Source organism: Stegodyphus dumicola, chromosome X1, assembly GCF_044657685.1.
Source record: "Stegodyphus dumicola isolate Sdum_Otavi_A_Nest chromosome X1, ASM4465768v1".
Classification (NCBI taxonomy): Eukaryota; Metazoa; Arthropoda; class Arachnida; order Araneae; family Eresidae; genus Stegodyphus; species Stegodyphus dumicola.
Genome location: NC_140780.1, coordinates 13,397,130 through 13,419,423, shown reverse-complemented (window position 1 = coordinate 13,419,423; position 22,294 = coordinate 13,397,130). Strand labels below are relative to the sequence as shown.

The window sequence follows — 22,294 nt, the reverse complement described above, 5'->3', positions numbered from 1 at the left end:
TTAAAAATCTTTCCATCATTTTTAACCATTCAATTGCCCAAAACTGAATTCTTCAATATGTTCATAATTAAATTATTCTAAAAATTCAGTTCTCTGACTTCAGTTAAGTTGTATTCAAAATTCAATAATAAAATTAAGCATTTAATAACCTTTAAGTAGTGGACCAGATGTGTGTAAATTTTGAAATTCTGAACTTAAATCGGTTACATTGATTGAATCATTATTGATGGCTACAATATGACTGAACAGTTCATGAGTTTGTCTTGCAATTTTCAAATCAATTTTTTTTATAGAAGATGTATAGCTTTCAAATTTAAATGCACTGTAATTATCTAACGGCCCAAACATTTTTACATCTTCGCAAATACGCATTAGGCCGTGAACATTATGAGAAATATACTGTATTCCATAATAAAGCACACAATTTACTACGAAGAGATTTAATAGAGACTGTGCGTATTCATGAATTGCTGTCTGATTCTGTATTTTGCATAAGAGTAATCAAAATATAAGGTAGTAAAAAATAATCATATAGCTTTTTGTTAAAATTAAAAAAAAAAAAAAATTGGGCTAGTGTACAGTAAAAATTGACGGTATTCTGTAGCTTTCCAGTGTTTCAAATCTTTTAGAGTCCTTGGTTTTCTTGCAAATTCAATTGGTACATAAGGCTTTAAAAACTGGTCAATTTTTCTAAAAATTATTTCAACATTTTTATGCGGTAATTGTGCTTGTAATGTACCTTCGCCTATCCTAATAGTAATCATTTTCCGTATTACTCTTAAGCACACAAGGCGCATAAAGTCTTAACGGAATATTTATTAGTCCTATGTTTGGAATATTCCTTAAAATGTGATAATCGTTGTGGTAATCATCATCAGTCAGTTCTTCTTGAGACATAAAAATTTATATTTCGAATCACAGTTTGAAATGGAACTTAAAGAATATTTGCTAGTGCAAAAGTTCGGCACAGGCTTTTTTCATAATTAAATGCTACTTGATCTTCTGATGAATCCGATAATATACGTTGATTTATTCTCCTATAAATCCGTCTTTTAAATATCTGAGATAATTTTTTTTAGTTCTCATCATTTTTGTAGAATAAAGGAAAAATTTTGAAACTTACTTTTCACACTCTCTCAGTGTAACGCTTGCAAGCGTCAGCAAGTCAGTTCCTAACTGAAACAGAATTTGGAATGATGGCAATTAACGTTTAGCAGAATAGCTGAATTCTGGAAATCAGAAAGTAAGTATGTGTACTTTCCACTTTGTGAGCTTCTTCAAGGATATCACTATTACGGAGCAGTTAAAATTGTTGGGGGCATTCTGCATCCTTTGTTGTAAAGGGATGTTTCCCTTGTAGGGGGATACAAAGATGCGAAATCTGGCACATAAATCTGCCTCATTAACAAAGGAGAAATCTTCTTGGGGCATCGGCTACAGAAAAAGTGCTCAGAGGTGTTAAATTCTGAGCGGAGTTCGGTTTCTCAAAGGCAAAGAAAAGTTGAGAAGCAGTTTTACGAACAATGATAATAATGGAAACAAAGATTTAAGATTTTCAACTTCAATTGTTATTTATAGTATAAAATAAAGTAATAAAACTGCTGAGTTTAAAGAACACATTTAATTAAAAAATGAAATCCTTTTAATTTAAAGTTTGAACATCTATTTAATCTGTTATCTAATTTTGAGTTTTCATAACAACATTTAACTTTGTGTTATTTCCCTTGAAGAAACATGTTTACTGCATTTTCTGGATGTTACAAATAATTTAATATAGTAGTAATTATTGTTAAATTATGAGGAGTCATATAGCATTGCTGGCATAGCGTATTAGATTGTAAAGTGCTGGATATATATTTTTCGCGCTTTGTTTAGCAAAGACCGGATATTTCTATGGTTAAATAGCTCTCTAAGGTAGCAAAGTGAGGTTTGTGGAGAGTAAGAACTTAATGTTACTTCTTCCCATTCTTAAACCTCATTTTCCTATTACAGAGAGGTAAAAAATAAGTTACTTCTTACCTCAGTCGCTTTGAAAGGCTAATTCTCATTATTAAAGAACTTACCAGAAAATGAAGGAAGAAACTGCAATGAATTTTTAGCCCAATAAAATTATCTTCTATTTATAAATTCAAATTAAAGCAACTGAAACCTCGTACAGACTAGTTTTTAACTGCGTCTGTAAACTAAGATTTCGTTTGTTAAAAAAAAAAAAAAAAATATTGTTCCTTATTACTGCACAGCACTAAAATCATTCATTACTAATATAATAGTGTAACAGATCAAAAAGTATTTTTTTCTTTTGCAGTTTCAAAGTGTAGTTATTTCTATGCTAAGAACTAACTAATGGAACTATTTTTGGATCTAAATCCTTTCAGTAATACATTTTGCTCTAAAATCTTTGATGAATTTAATAGAATACTTTTATAAGTTGATATTTCTGATTAGTGCCTCTGAGATGGGTAAGTGATTAATGACTGATTGCCATACAGAAGGGCCCAAGTTCGAATGCCAGATAAGGCATGGATGTACATCATGCCCATCTGTTCATACGATAAATGCCTTCGTGAAAGATTTTCTGAGCTAACCTGTAACGTAAATAATATTTGGGTTCAAAGATATTAGCAAAATATCTAAAATAATGTTTACAAAATATATTATGTAGCAATTAGAATTTAATCTTTGAAAGTGTTAACACACTTTCAGTATGAAACTCAAAACGGCTGAAAACACGTGCCTATAATTTGTAAGAAAGTATTCTGATCACTAGGCACTGTGAAAAAACAGAAAAAATTTGAAAATATTATTACTTACAGCCAACATATACAAGACAAAAATAAGTGTAAGCATAACAATTAAAGTGCAGAATAGTAATCCATAGAGTAAGATTTCGATTCTTATAATATGACTTGCATGTGGTACAAGGTTACTTTACTTATATATTTTCAGATATCGGCTTCCATAAAAAGTAAGTGCTGAAGATATCTGAGAAACAACATCTTCAGGAGATCTTCATATATACCGGGACATTATGACTTGAACAGGACATCCTTAAGATGTTGATATATGAAGTCTTCAGGGTATCTGAAAATCAACATCCTGAGGAGATCTTCATATATCCCTGGACATTGAGACTTGAATAGGATATCCTCAGGATGTTGACTTAAGAAGTCCTCAGGATATCTGAAAATCAACATCCTGAGGATATCCTAGCTGTTTCCCGGGACATTGCGACTTAAATAGGATATTTTGAGGATGTTGTGTGTTATGGGGGTATGTCATGATGTATTACCCTTCACGTACGGCTCCTGCGATTTCCACCTGGATGCGAAATCCGTCTCGTAATATGGGTCACGTGAAAATAGCATGCATAAGTTTATACATCTTATTTTCAATGCAGATCCTGCTTTTTCTCTGTGTAGGCTAAGAATATTATAATATTCATACTTCACATCTCGTTTTGCACCTAGATGGCGCTACACATTTATATCATTGTAATTGCATACTAGTGCTTCTTTCATTCTTGGCGCGAACTGTCTTTGTCATTTGCGGGACCAGAGTTTCGGGTTTATAAGTAATAATAATAAGTAAGTACAAGTAATATTATTAGCTACACAAATTAGTTAGCATATAGTTCAATTTATACTTTTGCGAGTCACAAAAAATTACAACTTGTAAAATATTTAAATACTCTTTAAAACCATTCCATGTGGTATACTTTATCACACATGAGAATTTACATTTTGAATTATGTGTGTATCCACTCAGTTTTATATTTCCAAAAATAATCAACCGTTAATTGTCAGTGTCTTTTTGCCATTCTTAAACATTTAAAAAATTTAAATATGTATACAAATTTTTGATGAATTACAATATTTATATGCAGTATATTGCATTGTACTATTAAGTTCCTAATTATCATATCAAATTCTTAAGAAGGTAGGAATAATTCATATTCATTATGGATATTTGCTTATAAAATTAAAATATATATATTTTTTAGATGGCCTCCATGTCATTTAAAAAAACAAGCAGAACATAAAAGAAGAAAAATTGAAGACGGAGAAAGAGTTTTTAATGAAAACTGGACAGAGAAATACTTTTTTATTGAGGAGAATAGTAAAGCACTTTGCTTAATTTGTAGGACCTTTGTACCAGTTTTTAAAGAATCCATTTGAAACGATATGGTCAAATGCACGCCGCAAAATATGATGTATATCTCTGCATTTGCTGTAAAGTTAAAATAACAGAACTAAAAAAAAAAGAGCTATCGACTGAACAAAATTTTTTTCAAAAGACAGCTACTCAAAATAATATTGCAAAAGCAAGTTTGCAGATGTTTTCCTTACTAGCAAATTTAATAGTAAAAATAATAGTAAAAAATTAATAGTAAAAAATCAAAAACCATTTATTGATTGATGGTAAATTTATAAAAGAATCCATGGAAAGCATAGCAAACATAATTTGCCCTGAAAAAAGTTGAATTTTTCTAAAATCAGTTTATCACACCAAACTATAACTACAAAAATTGAAAAGTTGGGGAATTCGTTTGAAAAGTCTTTAAAAAGCAAATGCATCTATTTTAAATGTTAAAATATTAATGAATGTTAAAATGTTAATCGGTAGCCATGGACAAAAGCATTGACGCTTCTAATACGGCACAATTGGCAATCTTTATCAGAGGAATCGATGAACATTGTAATATCACGGAAGAAATGGTTGCCTTTAGTATCATTAAAAAAGGGCACAACCAAGTCTGTGCATTAATTTGATGCATTAAAAACGACGATGAAAATGTTTTCCTTACTTATGGAAAATTTATCGGCTATCATAACTGATAGAGCCCCTGAAATGGTTGGTAAAAATGGGAAACTCGTTAAAATGGTTAATAATGAAGCCGTCGCTGCCGGCAATATGATCTTCATGTTATAACGTTGTACATTAGGACCATTTATGTGGAAAAATTTAAAAAATGGAAAGTATATTAAGCATTGTTATAAAAACCATTAACTTTAGAAGAGCAAAAGGACTTAATCATAGACAATTTCAAGATTTTCTTAAGGTAATAGGCATTGAATTTGCAGATGTTATTTATTATATAGAAGTGAGATGGCTCAGTAAGGGGAAAATGCTCAAAATATTGTACGATTTAATAACTGAAATAAAAATATTTTTATGAACAAAAGGGAAACCTGTGACTGAATTTGAAGATGAAGATTAGGTTTTATATTTAGCTTTTTTAGTAGACTTATTAGAACATTTGAATGATTTAATTTCAGACTTCAAGGAAAAAATCAATTTATTAATAACATGTTCCAAACAATAACAGCATTTGGGGAAAAAAGTTAAAATTTTAGCACAATCAAATAAAAGATTTGACACATTTCAGTACTTTAGCTGCACATAAACCTGCGAGTTGCACAAAATATGTTGCATTAATTTTTGATTTAATTCAAAAGTTTGAAAGTAGATTTCAAGACTTTCTTCAAATCTTCAATTGGAATACATTGAACTGCAAAGTGACATTCAACTGAAAGAAAAATTTGAAAATGTTTCTTTACTGGAGTTTCATACAGATTACCTACTCCGCGATAAATAACCTAATTTTCACAATCATGCTTTATTAATGTTTTCAGCTTTTGGCAGTACCTATATTTGTGACAAATTATTTTCAAGAATGAAACATACAAAAAACAAAAATAGGACAAAGATCACTGACAAACATCTTGAAAATGCAATTAAAAATTGCAACTTTGTCTATTGAATCCGATATCGATTTGCTTGTTCAACAAAAGCAGATTCATCTATCTCATTAATATGAATTTTTTCATCTTTATGAAATCCAAACTAAATGAAATGAAACTTTAATAAATTAATAATAAATATGTACCTATACATATCTAATTCAAATAAAAAAATTAATAATAAAAAGAAGTTAATTAATTTTAATAAAACAACATAGAGCTAATTTTTATTTCAATTTGTTAAAAAGTATTGTATATGTGAACCGCAAATTTTTTTTCTTTACAATGTGGTGCTGCAAAGTTTTTTCTTTGCTGTGTGGTCCTCAAACTGTCATAGTTTAGAAACCCATGGTCTGGCATATATTTGAATGATCTAGCTATTTCCAACTGTTTAGGGTCTATCTCTTGCTTTACAATTTACAGGTTGTCCTTTTGTTGCAGTATGATGTTTCACATTAGTTTTGTTATACTGGGATACGTAGCAAATAAATCAGAATATTTATATAACCTGCTTGTATTTACACTTTCATCAATAGAGATGGGTGCAATGTCACCATAAACTGCAAGGTTTGTCACACCATCAATTAACCTTTTACGCTTTATATCAATCAATAAATTGAACTTATTCAAAAAATCTGCACCTAATGTGGGTTTACTAATTTTTGCAAAAACAAATGGGAATTGAAATTCTCAGCGCAAACCAAGATCAAGAATTAAATCTTCCATACCAAAAAGTATTGATTTCTGTATTATTTGCAGCTTATAATTTATCGTCACTAATAAATAAGTTTGTGTTTAGAAGTATGAGGAATAAAACTTACCTACTCCACTGAGCCAACCAGAAAATGTAAACCCCTTTTTTTTTGGTCTGTGATAAATAAGCGGAATTAACGGCAATTTTCTTGATTTACAGCAGCAGAGCCTGCCACTAATTCTACTGCTGATTTTGGTTTTCCGGCAGGTTATTTTTCCATGCACAGGGAGCTTTGCATCTATCAGGAACACATTTTTCCAGAAAACGGAAATGGAAATAATAGTGTTTGCCATCAGGATTATAATGGTTGCGAGACTTACTTTAATTATGAGAAGATCGACCGCTGTTTCTTGAGGATGAGAATTCCTTGTGACACTCAGTTTTTTGAGCTTATTACCAAAAGCTGCAGTTCATTGTCATAACTCAGTAAGGGTGTCTGCTCGCGGAGAAAAATACTGCTTGCACAGTTTAGTTCTTGTTTGGTTGCATTTCGATGATATGATCAGCCACTAGTGCCAGTTTTTCGATAGCTTCATCACTAATGATTAAAATATTATGCACAGAATCTGGCATTTTCTGCAGGAATAGTTAGTGTGTCTTAAGAACATTATTTGAAATGCCATCAGTAGCAAGATTTCACATTTTTGTAAAAGTTGACTAGGTACCATCTCCGAGATCTGTGCCTGTAAGCAGTCTTTGTACATGTTTATTTTCACTCTCTTTAAAAGTGTTCAGAAGATGTTCTTTAGCAGCAGTATATTTTGTTTTGCTGTTGTCACTTATGATGTCCTACAAACTTTCAACAAATTTTGTTTCCAATTGCTAAACTAAGCAGTTGATTTTAGTTTCCTCGTCAGTTATTCCATAAATAGACAACTGGGCTTCTACTTGGTAAAACCATATTTCTGGCTTTTCAGCCCCCAAAGGAGGTATTTTTACACTTACCCGTCCTAATCCTTCTTTTATTGCCGATTTTTCAGGTTCAGGAATCTTTAATCGTAATTCTGAGGTTAGCAAGAATGTTGCTGCTTGCAGTGTTCTTTTTTATAAAATTTAAATGGCAAAAAAGCATTAATCAATTTTTCATATTATAATATCTTTATTTTTTTCTCTCTAGCACTCAGTTTATACTTTTTTACCAAAAAGGTAAGGTAATTCCATGTAGTTTTTAGTCACGACAACCCTTCAGTTTCCCTAGAAATGAAAGTAGTGGTAGTTATTAGCTCTTGCTAATAAACTTCATTATTTGCCCCTGTGGTCATTGAATAATTCTTTAAAAATTTATCACCTTGCCTTCAAAGAAGACATTCCGCTGTTAGAAATAATACTGTTGTCATGCTTCTATTTCATCTTTCTGTTAGTTACAAAATTGCATGGTTCTCAGTTCATTGTCTCACCTATCAATAAAATCCATTATTTGATTCATAGAGATTCCATTTCTGACTTTAATTCTTGGAGCATTTATAGTATATCTTGTTGATGTGATTTGAGGTATACCGGCCAAACTAAAAGAGCATTAAACTTTTGCATCGAAGAGGACAAATTTTATGTCGAAAAGGTAAAATTAACAAGGCTTTGATAGCTAATCATAGTTGGAAATTTAATTGTAATTTTATTTTGAGGTCTGCAAAAATTATCCATAAAGCTTCATCCATTGGTGAATTGGATTTTCTTGAAGCTTTTCACGTTCACTAAGATTTATCTTTAGTTTTAGTCAATGACTTTTAAGTCTAGTCCAGTCCTTTCTAGTGCTTTTAAAATTCTGTTAACTTACTTTGTCAGTTTTCACTACTATTTTTGCCAAGAGAGGGCACCATCTTCTCATTCACTTCACTCTGCTTAGGTATAAATAAAACTGTGCCTTTATCATCATTGCAGGCTACTTCGCTTCCAATGAAGAGGGACCTGTACCTGTTTCCCTCGAAATTGATAGAGTTCTTGAGTAAATCTACGCCGAACACAAGGTTTTGTTGCTTTGCTAATTTATGTGAAGGAATAATTAAGAACTGTGAATAGTAGTGTTAAAATAAAAGAGAGAGAATTTTATGCTAAAAATTTTCTAATCTTGTAGTGTAACTGTCAGAGGGGGAACAAATATTAAATTGTATAAAAAATTAAATTATATAAATTTAAAAAAGAAAATTTCTGTCTGCATTATAATAAATTTATATGAGAATTACTCGATCACAGAAAACTGGGAAGCAACACTCTTACTATACTTGAGTTTGAAGTTTTTCAAGTGATTTTCTGTAAATGATATACATTTTAATAATTGAAATTTACATGCTGCTTTACATTTCTCCTCTTTGTTGTCATTCATGCATAGGTATAGTTGCTTAAGTCATTCATTTCAGCTTTTAGATGTTATGTGTTTTAAAACTAACAAAAAAAATGCAACATAGTTTGGTGTAGATTTTGAATAAAAGTGATGTTGATTAGGAGAACAATCATTCCAAAGTCTCTGTTCTTCCGGCATAGTTGCTGTTCAGTCTGTTTGCCCTAGAAACTGATAGAATTTTATTTAAAATTTCTTGTCAAACTAAGTTGACTTTTTTTACCTTTGATTTTTATTTCTGTTGATGAGAAAAGTTTTGCTTATGTTTTGCTATTCACATTCTGTCATATATTGGCATGCTTTTCTGCCAGTCAATTTTAAAATTTTATTTGCAATGAATACTCAAGGTAATGCATTCTACCTCTTTGTTTTAACTGCGTTAACTCTTTTGTGCTGACTGCCATGCAGAGGTGCCAGCATGGGACGTACTCACTTTCTGACCAGCACACCGATGTGACAACTTTTTCTCATTTACCTCCATCCTTCATACTGTTGTGCTAGAGTTTTGGAACATTTTGGAAACTAATATTTTTGGCACAACACCATAGGAGGTGAGATACCTGTAGAATTGGCTTTGTACTCAAGACTTGACTTTCAGATTTTCTGAAAGCTCTTTAAACATGCGTTTTTATTCTTCTTCTTCTTCTTTTTTTTTTTTTTTCTTCTTTTGCTAAAGTATTGTGGAAATGTGCATGAGGCATATGATTGGAGGTTTTTTCATCCTCCTTTGCTAGAACATTGTGTGTTTGGGTGTGCAGTCTGGTTTATAATCGAGAAGTATACCCTTGGGCATGTGAAATGTTTTTGTTTGAGCATTATAGTGTTGAAGCATACAAAATTTGTAATGATTTTTATTTTTATGTGATACTTAAACAAGCATATCTGCAACTTTATATGGGAAAAGTAAAAAGAGTTGAAAGAAACTTCAGTATTATATGTGGAAAGAGTTGTTAAATCTCTATTTGAAGAACTTTTGGTCAAGGGTAACATTTATAAATGGTATATGATGGTATAATCAATATATATGTTGATATTTTTTCATCTGTCCTTCATTGGCGGATGAACTTAGATTTGGGACAGATAGTTGAAGGACTGCAGTGAGAAGAAAAGAAATGACTGAAGATTTTCTGCTGTCAAAAATACAAATTTGTGAAATGTTGATTTTGCGGAAAAAAGAACCTAAACCCAACAGGTTTCAAAGATAGACAAGAAGTGCTTTGTTTAAATCAGGGTTGCCATTCTACCTGAAAAACCTAAAAAAGTCAGAGAATTCAAAAACTGATTAAAAAAGTGAGGGAATCAAAATATTTTAGTCAAAATCTAAAAAAGTCAGAGAATTTCATACAGCAATTCCCCCCCTCAAAAGCGATTTTTTACTCCAGCATTGAAAGCAATCACTTTCTTGGCGAATGTGTCATCGCGTGAGTGTCATTTGGTCTGTTGGCAGGGAGCCAGTTTTTGCAGCTTCAATCAGATTGTCTTTCTGAAAGGGAAAGCAAGTTTTCAGTAGCCTCGAGAATCGAGAGAATCGTGTGCACATGTTGAAGGAAAGAAAATACCTTCCCATTCTCGTATACAAAAATAGGTTTAATCCTAGTAGACAGTACACACGGGATTTGGTGACATTATGATGAGCAGCAAACTGGACATTTATGATGAGCACTAAACGGGTGATATTTGGTGTTGATGTCAATTTTTAAAATCGTGCCAAGGCCATACTAGGATTTTACCACTAAAATCTATTGAACTGCGGTAATACATACTTTGTCAAAAGAATCAAGAATGTTCAAAATTGCATGTGAATTTGAACATCTTGTGTTCTTGGTGGTATTCCTGAATTTGGTTGAAAACTCAGAGGTTTTCTTTCAATGTTATTTTTTATTAAATTCCAAAAATATATGATAGAAATGAATAATTGAAATTATACCAAAGTTTGCAATTTGTAAAATCAAATGAAAAGAAATGCTACATATGGCAAAAGAAGGCTCTTTTCTGTTTGTTATAAGAAGGTTCAGTCATAATCATGTGCCAAATGCAAAATATAGCATGTTTATATCATTAGTGAACGAAAACCTCTTTCCTCACAGAAAGTACTGTGTCGTTCATGTTCTTTCACTGCAGTAGTATTTGGTAGGATCTGTGATGGAATAAAACTATGTTCCCTAGTGGCTGTGTCTGATCACTTGGTGAAAACTTTGATTGATACAAGATAACATGGAATATAATTCATTTGGATTGTTGTAGAAAGTATAAAGTGGATGAAGTGGCAGCTCTTGGATCTAAACATCTGTTTAACCCTGAAATAACTTTAAGGATCCTGACATAAGATGCCATAAGCAAACAGTTAGAAGCTTGTAGTTGAAAATAGAAAAATTAACATTAGGGTGATATTCCATGCCACCATCTAGATTCATACATGATCAAATTTGCATTGATTGCATAAGAAAACGCATATGTTTTTGGCAATGTGAAATAAATCTGTAGCTTTATGCCTCCTGTGTAATCGGATAAAATCTTTTGTATTAGAAAAAAATAATTTATTTTTTGTGTATCCATTCTGGATTTAATAATATAGCCATTTTTTCATAAAACCAAATAATATTTTCATCTAGTTAGATTCCATGCTAATGTTTATGTTTGGCATTAAAGGGGTGCCCTGTTGATAAAGAACACACCATCAAATGAACTAAATTTAAAGAAACTGTTAATTAGTGTCAGGAATTGGAGTAAACTTGCAATATTAGGTTCTATACGCTTTTCAAATACCTTTGAAAGGCAAATGGAACCTTCTTTATAATTTGTGAATGTAAAAAAAAAAAAAAAAAAAAAAAAAAAAAAAAAAAAAAAAAAAAAAAAAAGAGACAAAACATGCATACACGAGAATGCAAAAGAATTTTAACTATTTCCTGTACAACTGATAAGAAATAACACATTTGGGGTTTCGTTTCTTGCTATTTGGCAGATTGTAACCCTATTTCCATTTTCTATTATTGATGATGGTGTTAGGGTTCCCTCCCCCGTTTTAAGATTCCCCCCCTGTGTTAGGGTTCCCCCTTAGTCATGAGATTTGGTGCTGGCCTTAAAGTCCAGAAAAGTTCTCTAAACTTTTTCTGTGTTCTCACACAGACAGTTATATCTTTTCATATTTGCATTTGCTTCTGAGCATGAATGTTCTGTTTGACCTTCAAAACAAAAATACTGTAAATTGAGTTTATAATTTTTTTAATCAAATGGCTGGCACTTGCCTTTTATTGGCATTGGCCACTCGTTATGGAATTTAAAACTGTAGCCACTGCAACTAATGAATACAAAATATGCAACTGCTTCCTGCAACATTTAAGAAATATGAGGGTGCAACATGTAGTTATAAATTCTTTAAATTTAAGGTCTTATTAATGGGAGAGTGTTAAATCATGGTTTTTTTTGTACCATATCTGTACATTAAAGTATATTCTTTCCATATGTCTGTCAGTGTGAGCTTGAAAAATGAGTATCTAAAAATAAAAAATATTTATAATCCTGCCTTTAGTCTTTGTATAAAGCTCTCTCAGACTTCATTTTAATATTATAGTTTGTTTATATGAAATTTGCATTGTTTGTTATATGAAATATTCCTTTCCAGTTGTTTTTCTTGCATTTATCTCTCTTTAGTTAGTTTTGTTGCTCATTTGATTTCTGCTTTAAATGTATCTGCATTTTCCAATGATATAGATTATAGTAGATTTCTCTCTCTCTCTCTCTCTCTTTATATATATATATAATACACATACTCTTTATATATATATATAATACTGCATATTATAAAGTTTTTGTACTGAATTAATTTTTTTTTTTTTACTTTTAATCTGTTCTTTCCATTAGATAAGTCATCTGAATATTTATTTACTTATTCTTTATATTCATAATTAGGATGGCTCCTGAAGTTGTCATGTGCGAGACCTTTCGGGACAATTTGTATGATTATAAGGCAGATATTTGGAGTTTAGGAATCACTTTAATAGAATTTGCCCAGATGGAACCGCCTAACCATGAATTGAGCCCCATGCGTGTTTTGTTAAAAATACAGAAGTCTGATCCACCCACTTTGGATCAGCCATCCAAGTGGTAATGTTATTTATGATGAAAATTATTAACTCATATATAAATTATTGTATAATCTATTTTATATTTAAAAAACTCTTTAAAGGTCACCGGAGTTTAGCCAGTTTCTTACGAAATGTCTCGTAAAAGACCCATGTATGCGATGCAGTGCTGGTGATCTGCTGAAGGTGAGTTCGGGAATATAAATTTATAAACTTGTTTTAGGAATAGTATACGAAGAAGATAATGTTAAAGAAGTCCTTACTGTAAATATGTATCATCAATTAATAAGATGGAAATTGGAAATGTAATTAAAAATTCCTTTTTTTAATGACTTTTTTCCAGCACCCATTCATTTCTAATGCAACTGACAGAAGGCCTTTATATGAACTTATTGTTGAATACAAAGCAGAAGTATTTGAGGAAGTTACTGAAGAAGTTGACGATGAATCTGTATGTTATTTTTCTTATATTTTAAAATAATTACAGTACTTAAATTTTGGGTTATTTGTTCAGATGCCAAAGATTAAAAATATGTAATACTTTGATATCAGAAGTCCATATATCACCGATTTGATAAATATGTTTAGCAACTGTATATACTAGTAAAGCTGGTATATTAATCTAATGTTTAGTAGGCATGAATTTTACAAACTTGCTGAGGTGTTCTGTAGGCAACAAACACCATGCTTTTTGAAGAGCATTCTATAATTCTATTGCACTTTCAGTTGGATTATTTCTGTGCTCCCCAGCATATTGCATGACATCTCAGATATATTTATTAACATAGAAATCCAGTGGCATACAGGGCCCTGTTAACTCTTTGAAGGGCTGTGGTTACCTATAGTAACCACCTTTCCTATTGAACGTCTTGCTCACTTGTGTAAGTGGTTTTCAAGACTGACCATTTCTGAAGTTCCCTTGTAGCACATTCCAATCTAGAAACATAAGCCAGTAGTTGATGCAGCAATTCGTCTTCAAGAAAATAAGCATCAGCCATTGAGGACAACATCACAACGATGTGCACCTGGTCACTGAAACTTACCACCAGAAGTGGTAATTTTTTTCATGTGTTTTGGACAAAATATGTGCGATTGTCGCAAATAATTTCATTGTAACACCTGATAGAGTAAATAAAACGAGTTTTGCTGGAAAAGTTAATTGCCTTTTCCTGCCTCTTTAAGAGTTAAGATTCTAAACTTGGGTGAATATTCTTTTGATTCGTGTTTGTAAACTTTGTGGCAGCAAATTATACTTACCATTGGACAAAAATATGCCACAAGCATTCGTGTGATTCAGGAATTGAAGAAGATGAAATGATTTATTGTACTTAAAATATTATTTTATGGCAAAAGGAATTTAAATCTTTAATTTTCAAACATAGAACAAAAATGTAAGTTACACAAGCTGCCACTCATAAGTTCAGGGAGAAAAAACCTCTAAGAAAAAATATGGAGTTGGTGTGATATCATTATTACTGCTCGAAGAAGCCATATCCTTCAGTATGAATTGTTGTAGTTCAGCCTACAGTGTTCAACTGTTTATAGTGTTAATATTCAAAGACATTTTTACCAGGTGTCCCAATGAATGCCACTTAACCACTTGCGCTAAAAAGACATGCCAAGCACGTCGAGATGCTTTTGTCTCAAACCGCGAGCAACGCGAATACCACGTCGATAGCCATTTATCACAAAAATGAAAATAACGTGGTGCACACATCGCCTAACAACGAGATTGTTTATTTCTTGAGTTACAGCTCTGGATTGCACTCGCAGATGTATAGCGGCGTAAATGAGACACTTTACCGCTTGTTATATTGTAGCGCACGGCACCGCAACTGTGAAGTTTGGTCGTAGCGCAAGTGGTTAAAGAAAGCCTCTTTAAGTATAAAGCCACCAATCAGCCTGCAGAGTAAGTGCTCTTTTTGCATGCAGGAATCATGTTGGGATCATGAGTTGATTAGAATTTTCTCTTTTTGTAGTGCCTTTCATCTGTGTAAAAATGGAAAGCATACGTCATGAAATCAGGCCTTTTATCACACTACTGTTGTTAAGTCATGAAGTGTGCGGTGTTGGAGATTTTGAACTCGAGGCATAGAGTTATATTTTATGCATTCATTAGAGGTGGCTGGACTGGACATTGACTTCTAAAGCCCTTTCATGGAGGAAACATTGCACAATCCTCACCATGATGTTTTTCAGGCCAAGGATTGAATTATGTTGTTATTTAACCTTTTGGCAGTTGTGAGATAATGCAATTCATTTTTTTAAAAAATGGGTGATATCTCTTAGTCGTAAATTTTTAATGCAAGCTGTTTTCATTTGTGTCCAAAGCGAGCTGAGCTTGTTGATGACTGTGAAAGAGTTAAGATAATTGCTGCATATCGATATTCATTGTTATCGGTTTTAGAATTGAATTTTTATTTTGTATGCATCCATGACAGCGAGACTAGAGAAAATGTTTTATAACTTGTGTAAAGCTTCTAAGTTAGTAAAAGTGTCTTATTACAAAATAAACTATTTAGTTTATGACTACAAAGAAGCTTCTGTTCCTTTTCTTGAGGAGTTACAACAACAGTGTTGCGTGTCTGTTGCATAAAATGTTTCTTGACTACTGACTATGGTGTTTTTTTTTCTTTGTCTTATTATGGTCACACTACTGTTATAGTTTCAAGGTTTTGCCAGAATTATCATAATCCTGGTAGATTCTTGAAATGGACATATATAAAACTCAAATTTTCACTTGTCTTCAAAATGGTGTGAGTCATCTTTGTAGTTCTAATAAATAAACTGTTGGAAATCACTTTAATGGTAATGACCTGCTATTCTCATGGTGGAAATGGCTGAAGAAGCTTCACAGATGTTTGTCACTTGTATTGATAGATGTAATTAGTGATATACATAGGTGTTATTGCTATCTGTTCTCCAGAAAGCTCATCTGTATCAGCTTTTATAGTAATTCAGTATATTCAAACTCCCACTTATGTTGTGTCTTGAGAAAATATTTTGCATCTAAATATCTCTTGAATAATTAGTTGCTGGCCTGTGATTGCATTTTAAGGTAAAAAATCAAGCAATTTCTTTCTATGTTAGTTTTGGATTATGCAACATCAAATTAAAATTTAATATCCAGCTTTAACGAAAGTGTCCCACCACAGGAAATATTGTCTGCTCAAACAGTTCGCATTGGCATCTTTGATCATATTTTGGCTTTTGAAAGAAATTGTCTTGCTTTAGAACACCGTGTTGTGCAATTTTAAAAACATAATTTAAGTACAAGGTGTCTGAAATGGAACTGTGACACTACCAGATTAGAATCATCATTTACTTCCAGTTCTGTTGTGAAAAGTCAGCTACAGAATGTCACCAAATCATGTGTATAGCTGTAGGTACTAATGTATCATATGACAGTGTGAAGGTTTGGTACCGAAAGTTCGAAAACAAAGACTGTGACATTCAAGAAGTGGAGCACTCTGGCCAGCGTATTGATGTTGATGAGGCCTGCCTGTGAGAACTTGTGGTAAAAGACCAGTATGGAACCACTTGAGAGCTTTCTAAGGAGTTAGACATTAGTGCCATGTTTATTATTTGCACTATGCATCAAATAAACTTGATGTGCAAGTTCAATCGCATGAATTGACTCAAGCAGATATGGACAGGCATGTTCGGGCCTACACTAATCTGCTCGAATTTCAGTGCAAGGATAAAGTTCTGGACTGGATTGCCACTTGGATTTACTTCACAGACCAAAAAAAGGGATTGGTCTGCTGCTAGTAAGCCCATTGGCAGCGTTGCAAAGCACAATTTGACTAACAAAAATATCATGCATCGTTTCTTGTGAGATTGCTGTGGTGGTATATTCAAATAGTATCTGGAAAGAGGTAAAGCCCTCGACAGTAAGTTGTACCATGAGATGCTAGTCTGTGTTGACACTGCCATCAAGGAAAACATCAAACTGAGTTCTGGCGCAAGAAGGTAATGTTCCATCAAGATAACTCAAGACCATATGTGTCTGCATTCACTGGCTGCTCTGTACGTGCTTGAATGTGATCTTTTGCCATAACTACCATACAGCCCTGACATCGATCCTTCGGTCTTCTACTTTTTTTCACACCTGCAGCTACATCTTGCTGGTGTTGTCTTCCATTCTGTGCAGGATGTTCGAATTTTGGGCTCGTGGCCATAGTTTCTGGGCCAAAGGCATTGAAAAATTGCCAAAACATTGGCAGAAAATCAGAGATATGTGTGGTGATTACTACCCAGACTAATGATACTGCTTTCTTGTTAGGGGAATGTATTTTTACAGAATACTTTTGTTACAACTAGAAAGTTTTTCCTACACCCCCCATAAAGTCAAGCCAGAAATGTCAGGTTTAGGGTTGAAAATATAAAATCTTTTAATTGCCCTGAAGGCAATAAAAAGATATTCAGCTAAGCAAGCTTTCTGAAGCACCTTGTTCTGGATCTTGTGAATGTTTAATTATATGTGTGTTTAATGTAAAGTTGCTTTAAGGTTTTAGTTTATGCATAAATGAAACAATTTTAATAGATTTTAATAGATGATTGTTTTCAACTTGTACATTTGTTTATTTCTTACCATTTTATTTCAGGAATCATCTGTATCTACAGCATGTAGGGATTCTCAGCTGAGTATGGATAGTGAAACTGGACTAGATAATATGTCAAATTTCAGTGAACCAATTGATGATCCTTTGCTGATCATAAAAAGTAATGATCTAATTTTTTTTATTTGACTTTGAAAGTACTAAAACATGTTAATATGTATGGTCTGTCTGTAAGCTGATTTGTAATTCACGCTCTGCATCCTAGTAAATTTAGACACACCTGGAGTTTTAAGAAGTATGTAGCTAAATGACAAAACATTTTATTTCCATTATTAAATTTTTGTAAAGGTAGCTTTTCTTTGGTAATTTAATACAAATATAATGCATGGTTGAAGGATTTACCATGTAGCAGATAGGACATCTGGTGCAGGACAGGTTTTTTTTTTTTTTTATCATCACCATTCAGTATAGGAATATCATGCTAAAATACGGATTTTTGTTTAATAATAAGGGAAAATAAATTTTGTTTCGAGATCCTGTTTTCTGACCAAATTTGCAACCACTATAAATCCTTTTGAATTATTTTATGACCAAATTTGCATCCACTCTGAATCGTTTTTAGAAACTTTACATTTGTTAGAACCAGTTTTGAAAGCCTTTGTCTTCTTTTGATGTGTAAAATTTTATTTTCTGTCATAGATTAATGAGTACATCATTGCATCTAACTTAACTATGTGCCATCTAAAATGTATGTTTCAAGCTGAATGCAGTTGGTCTTCCTCATCAATCAAATGTTTTCTTGCAGGTGATAAATACAGTGCTTTTAAATGCTTTACCAAGGTCAAAATCATGGTGAATTTTACTCCGTATTTCTTTTCAGTTTTTATTGCATTCCCTATGAAGGATCTCTTCTTTTTTTCATATTTTCTTAAATGTTTCATTTAATGCACTTCCAAATATTGACCAATTTATTATTTTTTTTTGGAACAAATATACATGATGTTTCTTTAAGCCTTTGATGCGCAGTGATGTCCACTGTTCATGTTTTATTATTAATGTCAGAATAGATCTTGATACATCCCAAATGTGATGAAATTGTTATTAGTGTTATGTAAAACCTCATTTTTTTTTAAAGATTGTAAAAATTTTCAATAGCAGTAAATAAATTTGTATTTTTAAGTGCATTGAATTTTATTCATATGTCAAGGAGTGAATCTTCGGCTAAATGCCTCAAGGATTGTATGAGAAGGAGTTAAAAGATTTCATCTGATTCTTTTGCTTGTTATATGACATATAATAAAAGCTGCAAGTCCTAATAATAAAAATACAGATTTAAATTAGGAAACTCCTCAAGGGATCATTTTTTGTGAGTAGGGTGTGAAAATCCTGAGGTACCCTAGCCCTTCAAGGGGTTAGTCACCCTCTTGGTGAGATGGGGGTCACGATCCTGGAGCCCTAGTGATGCTTCCTTCTCTCTTTTTTTCATCTCCTCTTATCTCTGCTATTTACTTGATGCTACCTACCTCTTCTGCCTTTGTGGTTTTCCTTTTTGGAAATTGGGTCTCAAAATAAGAAAGTATTACATTGCTTTGCTTCTAGTTTCACATGGACAGAAAAACCACCTACACATTTGCCGTGCAGTGTGACCTATAAAGCTGGAAAGGAGAGTCCTGGTAGTTGAGAGGTTAAGTATTGTCTCCAGCATGCTACTTCTGCTCTGCTTCAGATTTAAACAGGAGGTTTGTAGCTGTCCGCAGTAGTGTAAATTGGCTTGTCACTTGCTGTTAGAGTCAGTAACTTGGGGAGAAGCTTTTGGGAGTTCTGCTTTCAAGAAAGCTGACTGTGGGGCTTCAGACTGCATATACACAGATAACTATGGCGCAGGATTCTGTGTCCCCTTGTCCCCTATGATGGGTGGGGCTGCAGAGTCTGAATCTTTTATTTCTTTCAAATATGGTCTCAAAATCTCAAACAAATGTTTAAAACATTTCATCGTAAAAAAATGTTGAAACCAAATGTTAATGCTAATGCCGAAATTTGTCCACCCCATTTTCTTGTAATAAATAATTCTACTGGTGCCCTGAAAAAGCTTTCCCTTTTTCTAATACAAAAATATGTCAAGTCATCTGTTGGAGAGCCAAAAAATATCAAATGGCTGCAATCTGGAGACCTCCTTATTGAAACTCATTCTTAAGTCCAATTTGTTACTGTCCTGGGATTAAAAAAGTTTGGACAACTCAACATAAGTGTGTCAGCTCATAAAACCCTTAATTATTGTCGGAGTGCTTTCTCAGAGAACAACCTCCTTTTCATCTCGAAAGTGGAAATAGTCTTTGAGTTATCTAACCAGAATGTCTGTGCTGCCATGCGGATCAAGATTCGCAAAGAAGGTCAGTTGATCAATACTATACATATAATCCTGACCTTCAGTTCACCTGATCTGTCAAAGAGAATGAAGGCCAGATACTTCTGCCCTTAAGACCTTACATACCAAACCCTTTGCGATGCTTTCAGTGCCAATGGTTTGGTCATTCAAAAATGTCCTGTTGTGAGAAACTTGTACATTAGCTGTTACTTCTAGTGTGTACATTAGTAAAACTTTCTTGTCCCTTTTAATCATTTCATACTGAGCTGAAATGTCATCTTCTCACACTTTATTTCAATGAAGTGAAAAAATTCGATTCTTGTCAATAAAAAGCCATGTTTGATAAGATTATGTAAATTTGACTTAGACTTTAGAAACACAAACATATAACTCTTCCAGGTTAAAAAAAATACTACTAGTACAAATTTTATGTCAGGAATCTTTAGAAACATTTTCTGATGTTACTACTCCGGCAAATTATAACTCTGTTTCTTTATTTATAACTTGCGATCTTTACATAACTTTAGTCTCTTAGAACATCTTTTTATTCTGATGTTACCATTCTGGAAAACCGTAACTCTGTTTCCTTTATTTATATTTCATGATCTTTAAAAGTCCCTCCATGAGAAGCATATTTGTCACCTTAAGAGACAATGCTGCTCAGTGTTCAGACAGAAAGAGTCTCAAAAATACAGTAACAACAACAGCACACACACACACACACACACACACACACACAAAAAAAAAAAAAAAAAAAAAAAACTCTGTTTCTATTCAAACAATTGAATATAAGTGAGACCTCCAAAATATGCAGCTGCCCAAAATAAAATGATTTAATGAACACATACTAAATTAAAAAGTAAATACGAAATTATGTATATATATATAAAACACACATACTATCAGAAGTTAATACTATTGGAAGTATTTTAAATTTGTGTAGTGAAAATAAGTTTACTTTATAATTTAATTTTGCTAACCTTGATAAGGCATCAGCATTTCTGTGAGAACTGCATTTGCTGTATGTCACAGTCATGCTGTAACGTTGTAACACTAAGGCTTAACGAGATAGTTTAGCACCATGAGGGGCACTTTGGGTCAAGCAGGTGAGGGGATTGTGGCCAGACAGAATTTGCACTTTGGCACCAAAAACCTAAATTTTTTTCAAGGCTTTTATTATACAAAGCACTTCACTTTCGATTGTTGACCATCGTCGTGATACGGGGTCAATTTTTGCTAAAAATGCTATGGTCATTTCTTTGCTATTATGTTCATCATTTTGAGCTGAATATGCTCCAAATGCAAATGCAGAGGCATCTGTATAGAAGTGAAAGGGCTTGTCGATGTCAAGAGTATGGAGGGATGGCATTTTAATTAGCTCTTTAAGCTTGTTGAAAGGTGCTTCCATTTAAGTTTCACGAGATATTTGGAATACTCTTTTTTCTAAAATTTGTTAGAGGCAAAACTATGTCAGAAAAATTTGGGGTGTAATTCCTGTAGTAACTTTCTATCCCTAAAACACTTCTGATTTCTATTTTAGTAATAAGCTTAGTCAGATTCTAAATGACTTCTACTTTCTCAGGATCTGAAGAGTGAATGCCAGAATCTGTTTCATGACCTAGAAACTTCATGTTACTCTTTCCCAAATCACATTTTTCTAAATTTGTGGTTAGACCTACTTTTCTCATCTGAAACACTTGGTCATTGTGATGGAGGTGGTTTTCCCAAGTCTCAGAAAATATTGCCACATCATCAATGTATAAACTGCAGTTCTTATGGTTTGCAAGTACCTTATCCATGGATTTTTGAAAGGTACTTGCGACACATTTCAAATGAATGAAAGAACTTTCCATTGGTAATAGCCAGAATGAATGATAAATGCTGCGTAAGGTTTGGTTCCTCCTTTCATTGAGATTTGCCAATAACCCTTGGTTAAATCAAGAAATGTTATGAATTTGGCTTTCCGGATTTCGAAGAGTAAATCTTTAGCAATCTTCATCGGATAGGCGTCTGGAATTCTAAAGCTGTTTAAAAGCATGAAGTCTATGCACAATCTAACACAATCATTCTTTTTTGCAACACATACTGTAGGATGTGCTCATTCGCTGTGACTGGGTTTTATAAGATCTCATTCTGATAGTTCTTTAACCCTTTGAGTTTCGGTGCTTAAAAAAATTTTTTTTGAAAAAAAAATTAACTTTACACACAGATAATTAGCCTCTTATGCAATGTTATTTCATAAAAAAAAAAAAAAAAAAAAAAAAAAAAAAAAAAACTTTAAGGTGATTAGTAATGTGGTGGGATACCGCTTGTCCCACTGCTCATCTGGAGCAATAAAATGCCATCTTTGGCCAAGTGTAAATTCTCCTAACATGCGTATATAAAGTGCTTCATTTGGTTGGTTATATAAAGTTTTATCAACCAAATGAAAATGCAAGATATAAAAAAGTTTTTG

General features: G+C 32.7%; 1 protein-coding gene across 2 annotated transcripts in view; it reads left to right on the top strand.

Annotated features, from left to right (window-relative positions):
- LOC118198763 (STE20-like serine/threonine-protein kinase) overlaps positions 1 to 22,294 on the top strand; it is a 249,198-nt gene that overhangs the window by 76,685 nt on the left and 150,219 nt on the right. For both annotated transcript variants that reach the window (XM_085808321.1, XM_085808323.1), the window contains exons 5-8: positions 12,740 to 12,934; positions 13,017 to 13,098; positions 13,256 to 13,363; positions 17,520 to 17,637. In XM_085808321.1, coding sequence (XP_085664447.1) covers positions 12,740 to 12,934; positions 13,017 to 13,098; positions 13,256 to 13,363; positions 17,520 to 17,637 — 503 coding nt within the window. The remainder of the gene's footprint in view (positions 1 to 12,739; positions 12,935 to 13,016; positions 13,099 to 13,255; positions 13,364 to 17,519; positions 17,638 to 22,294) is intronic.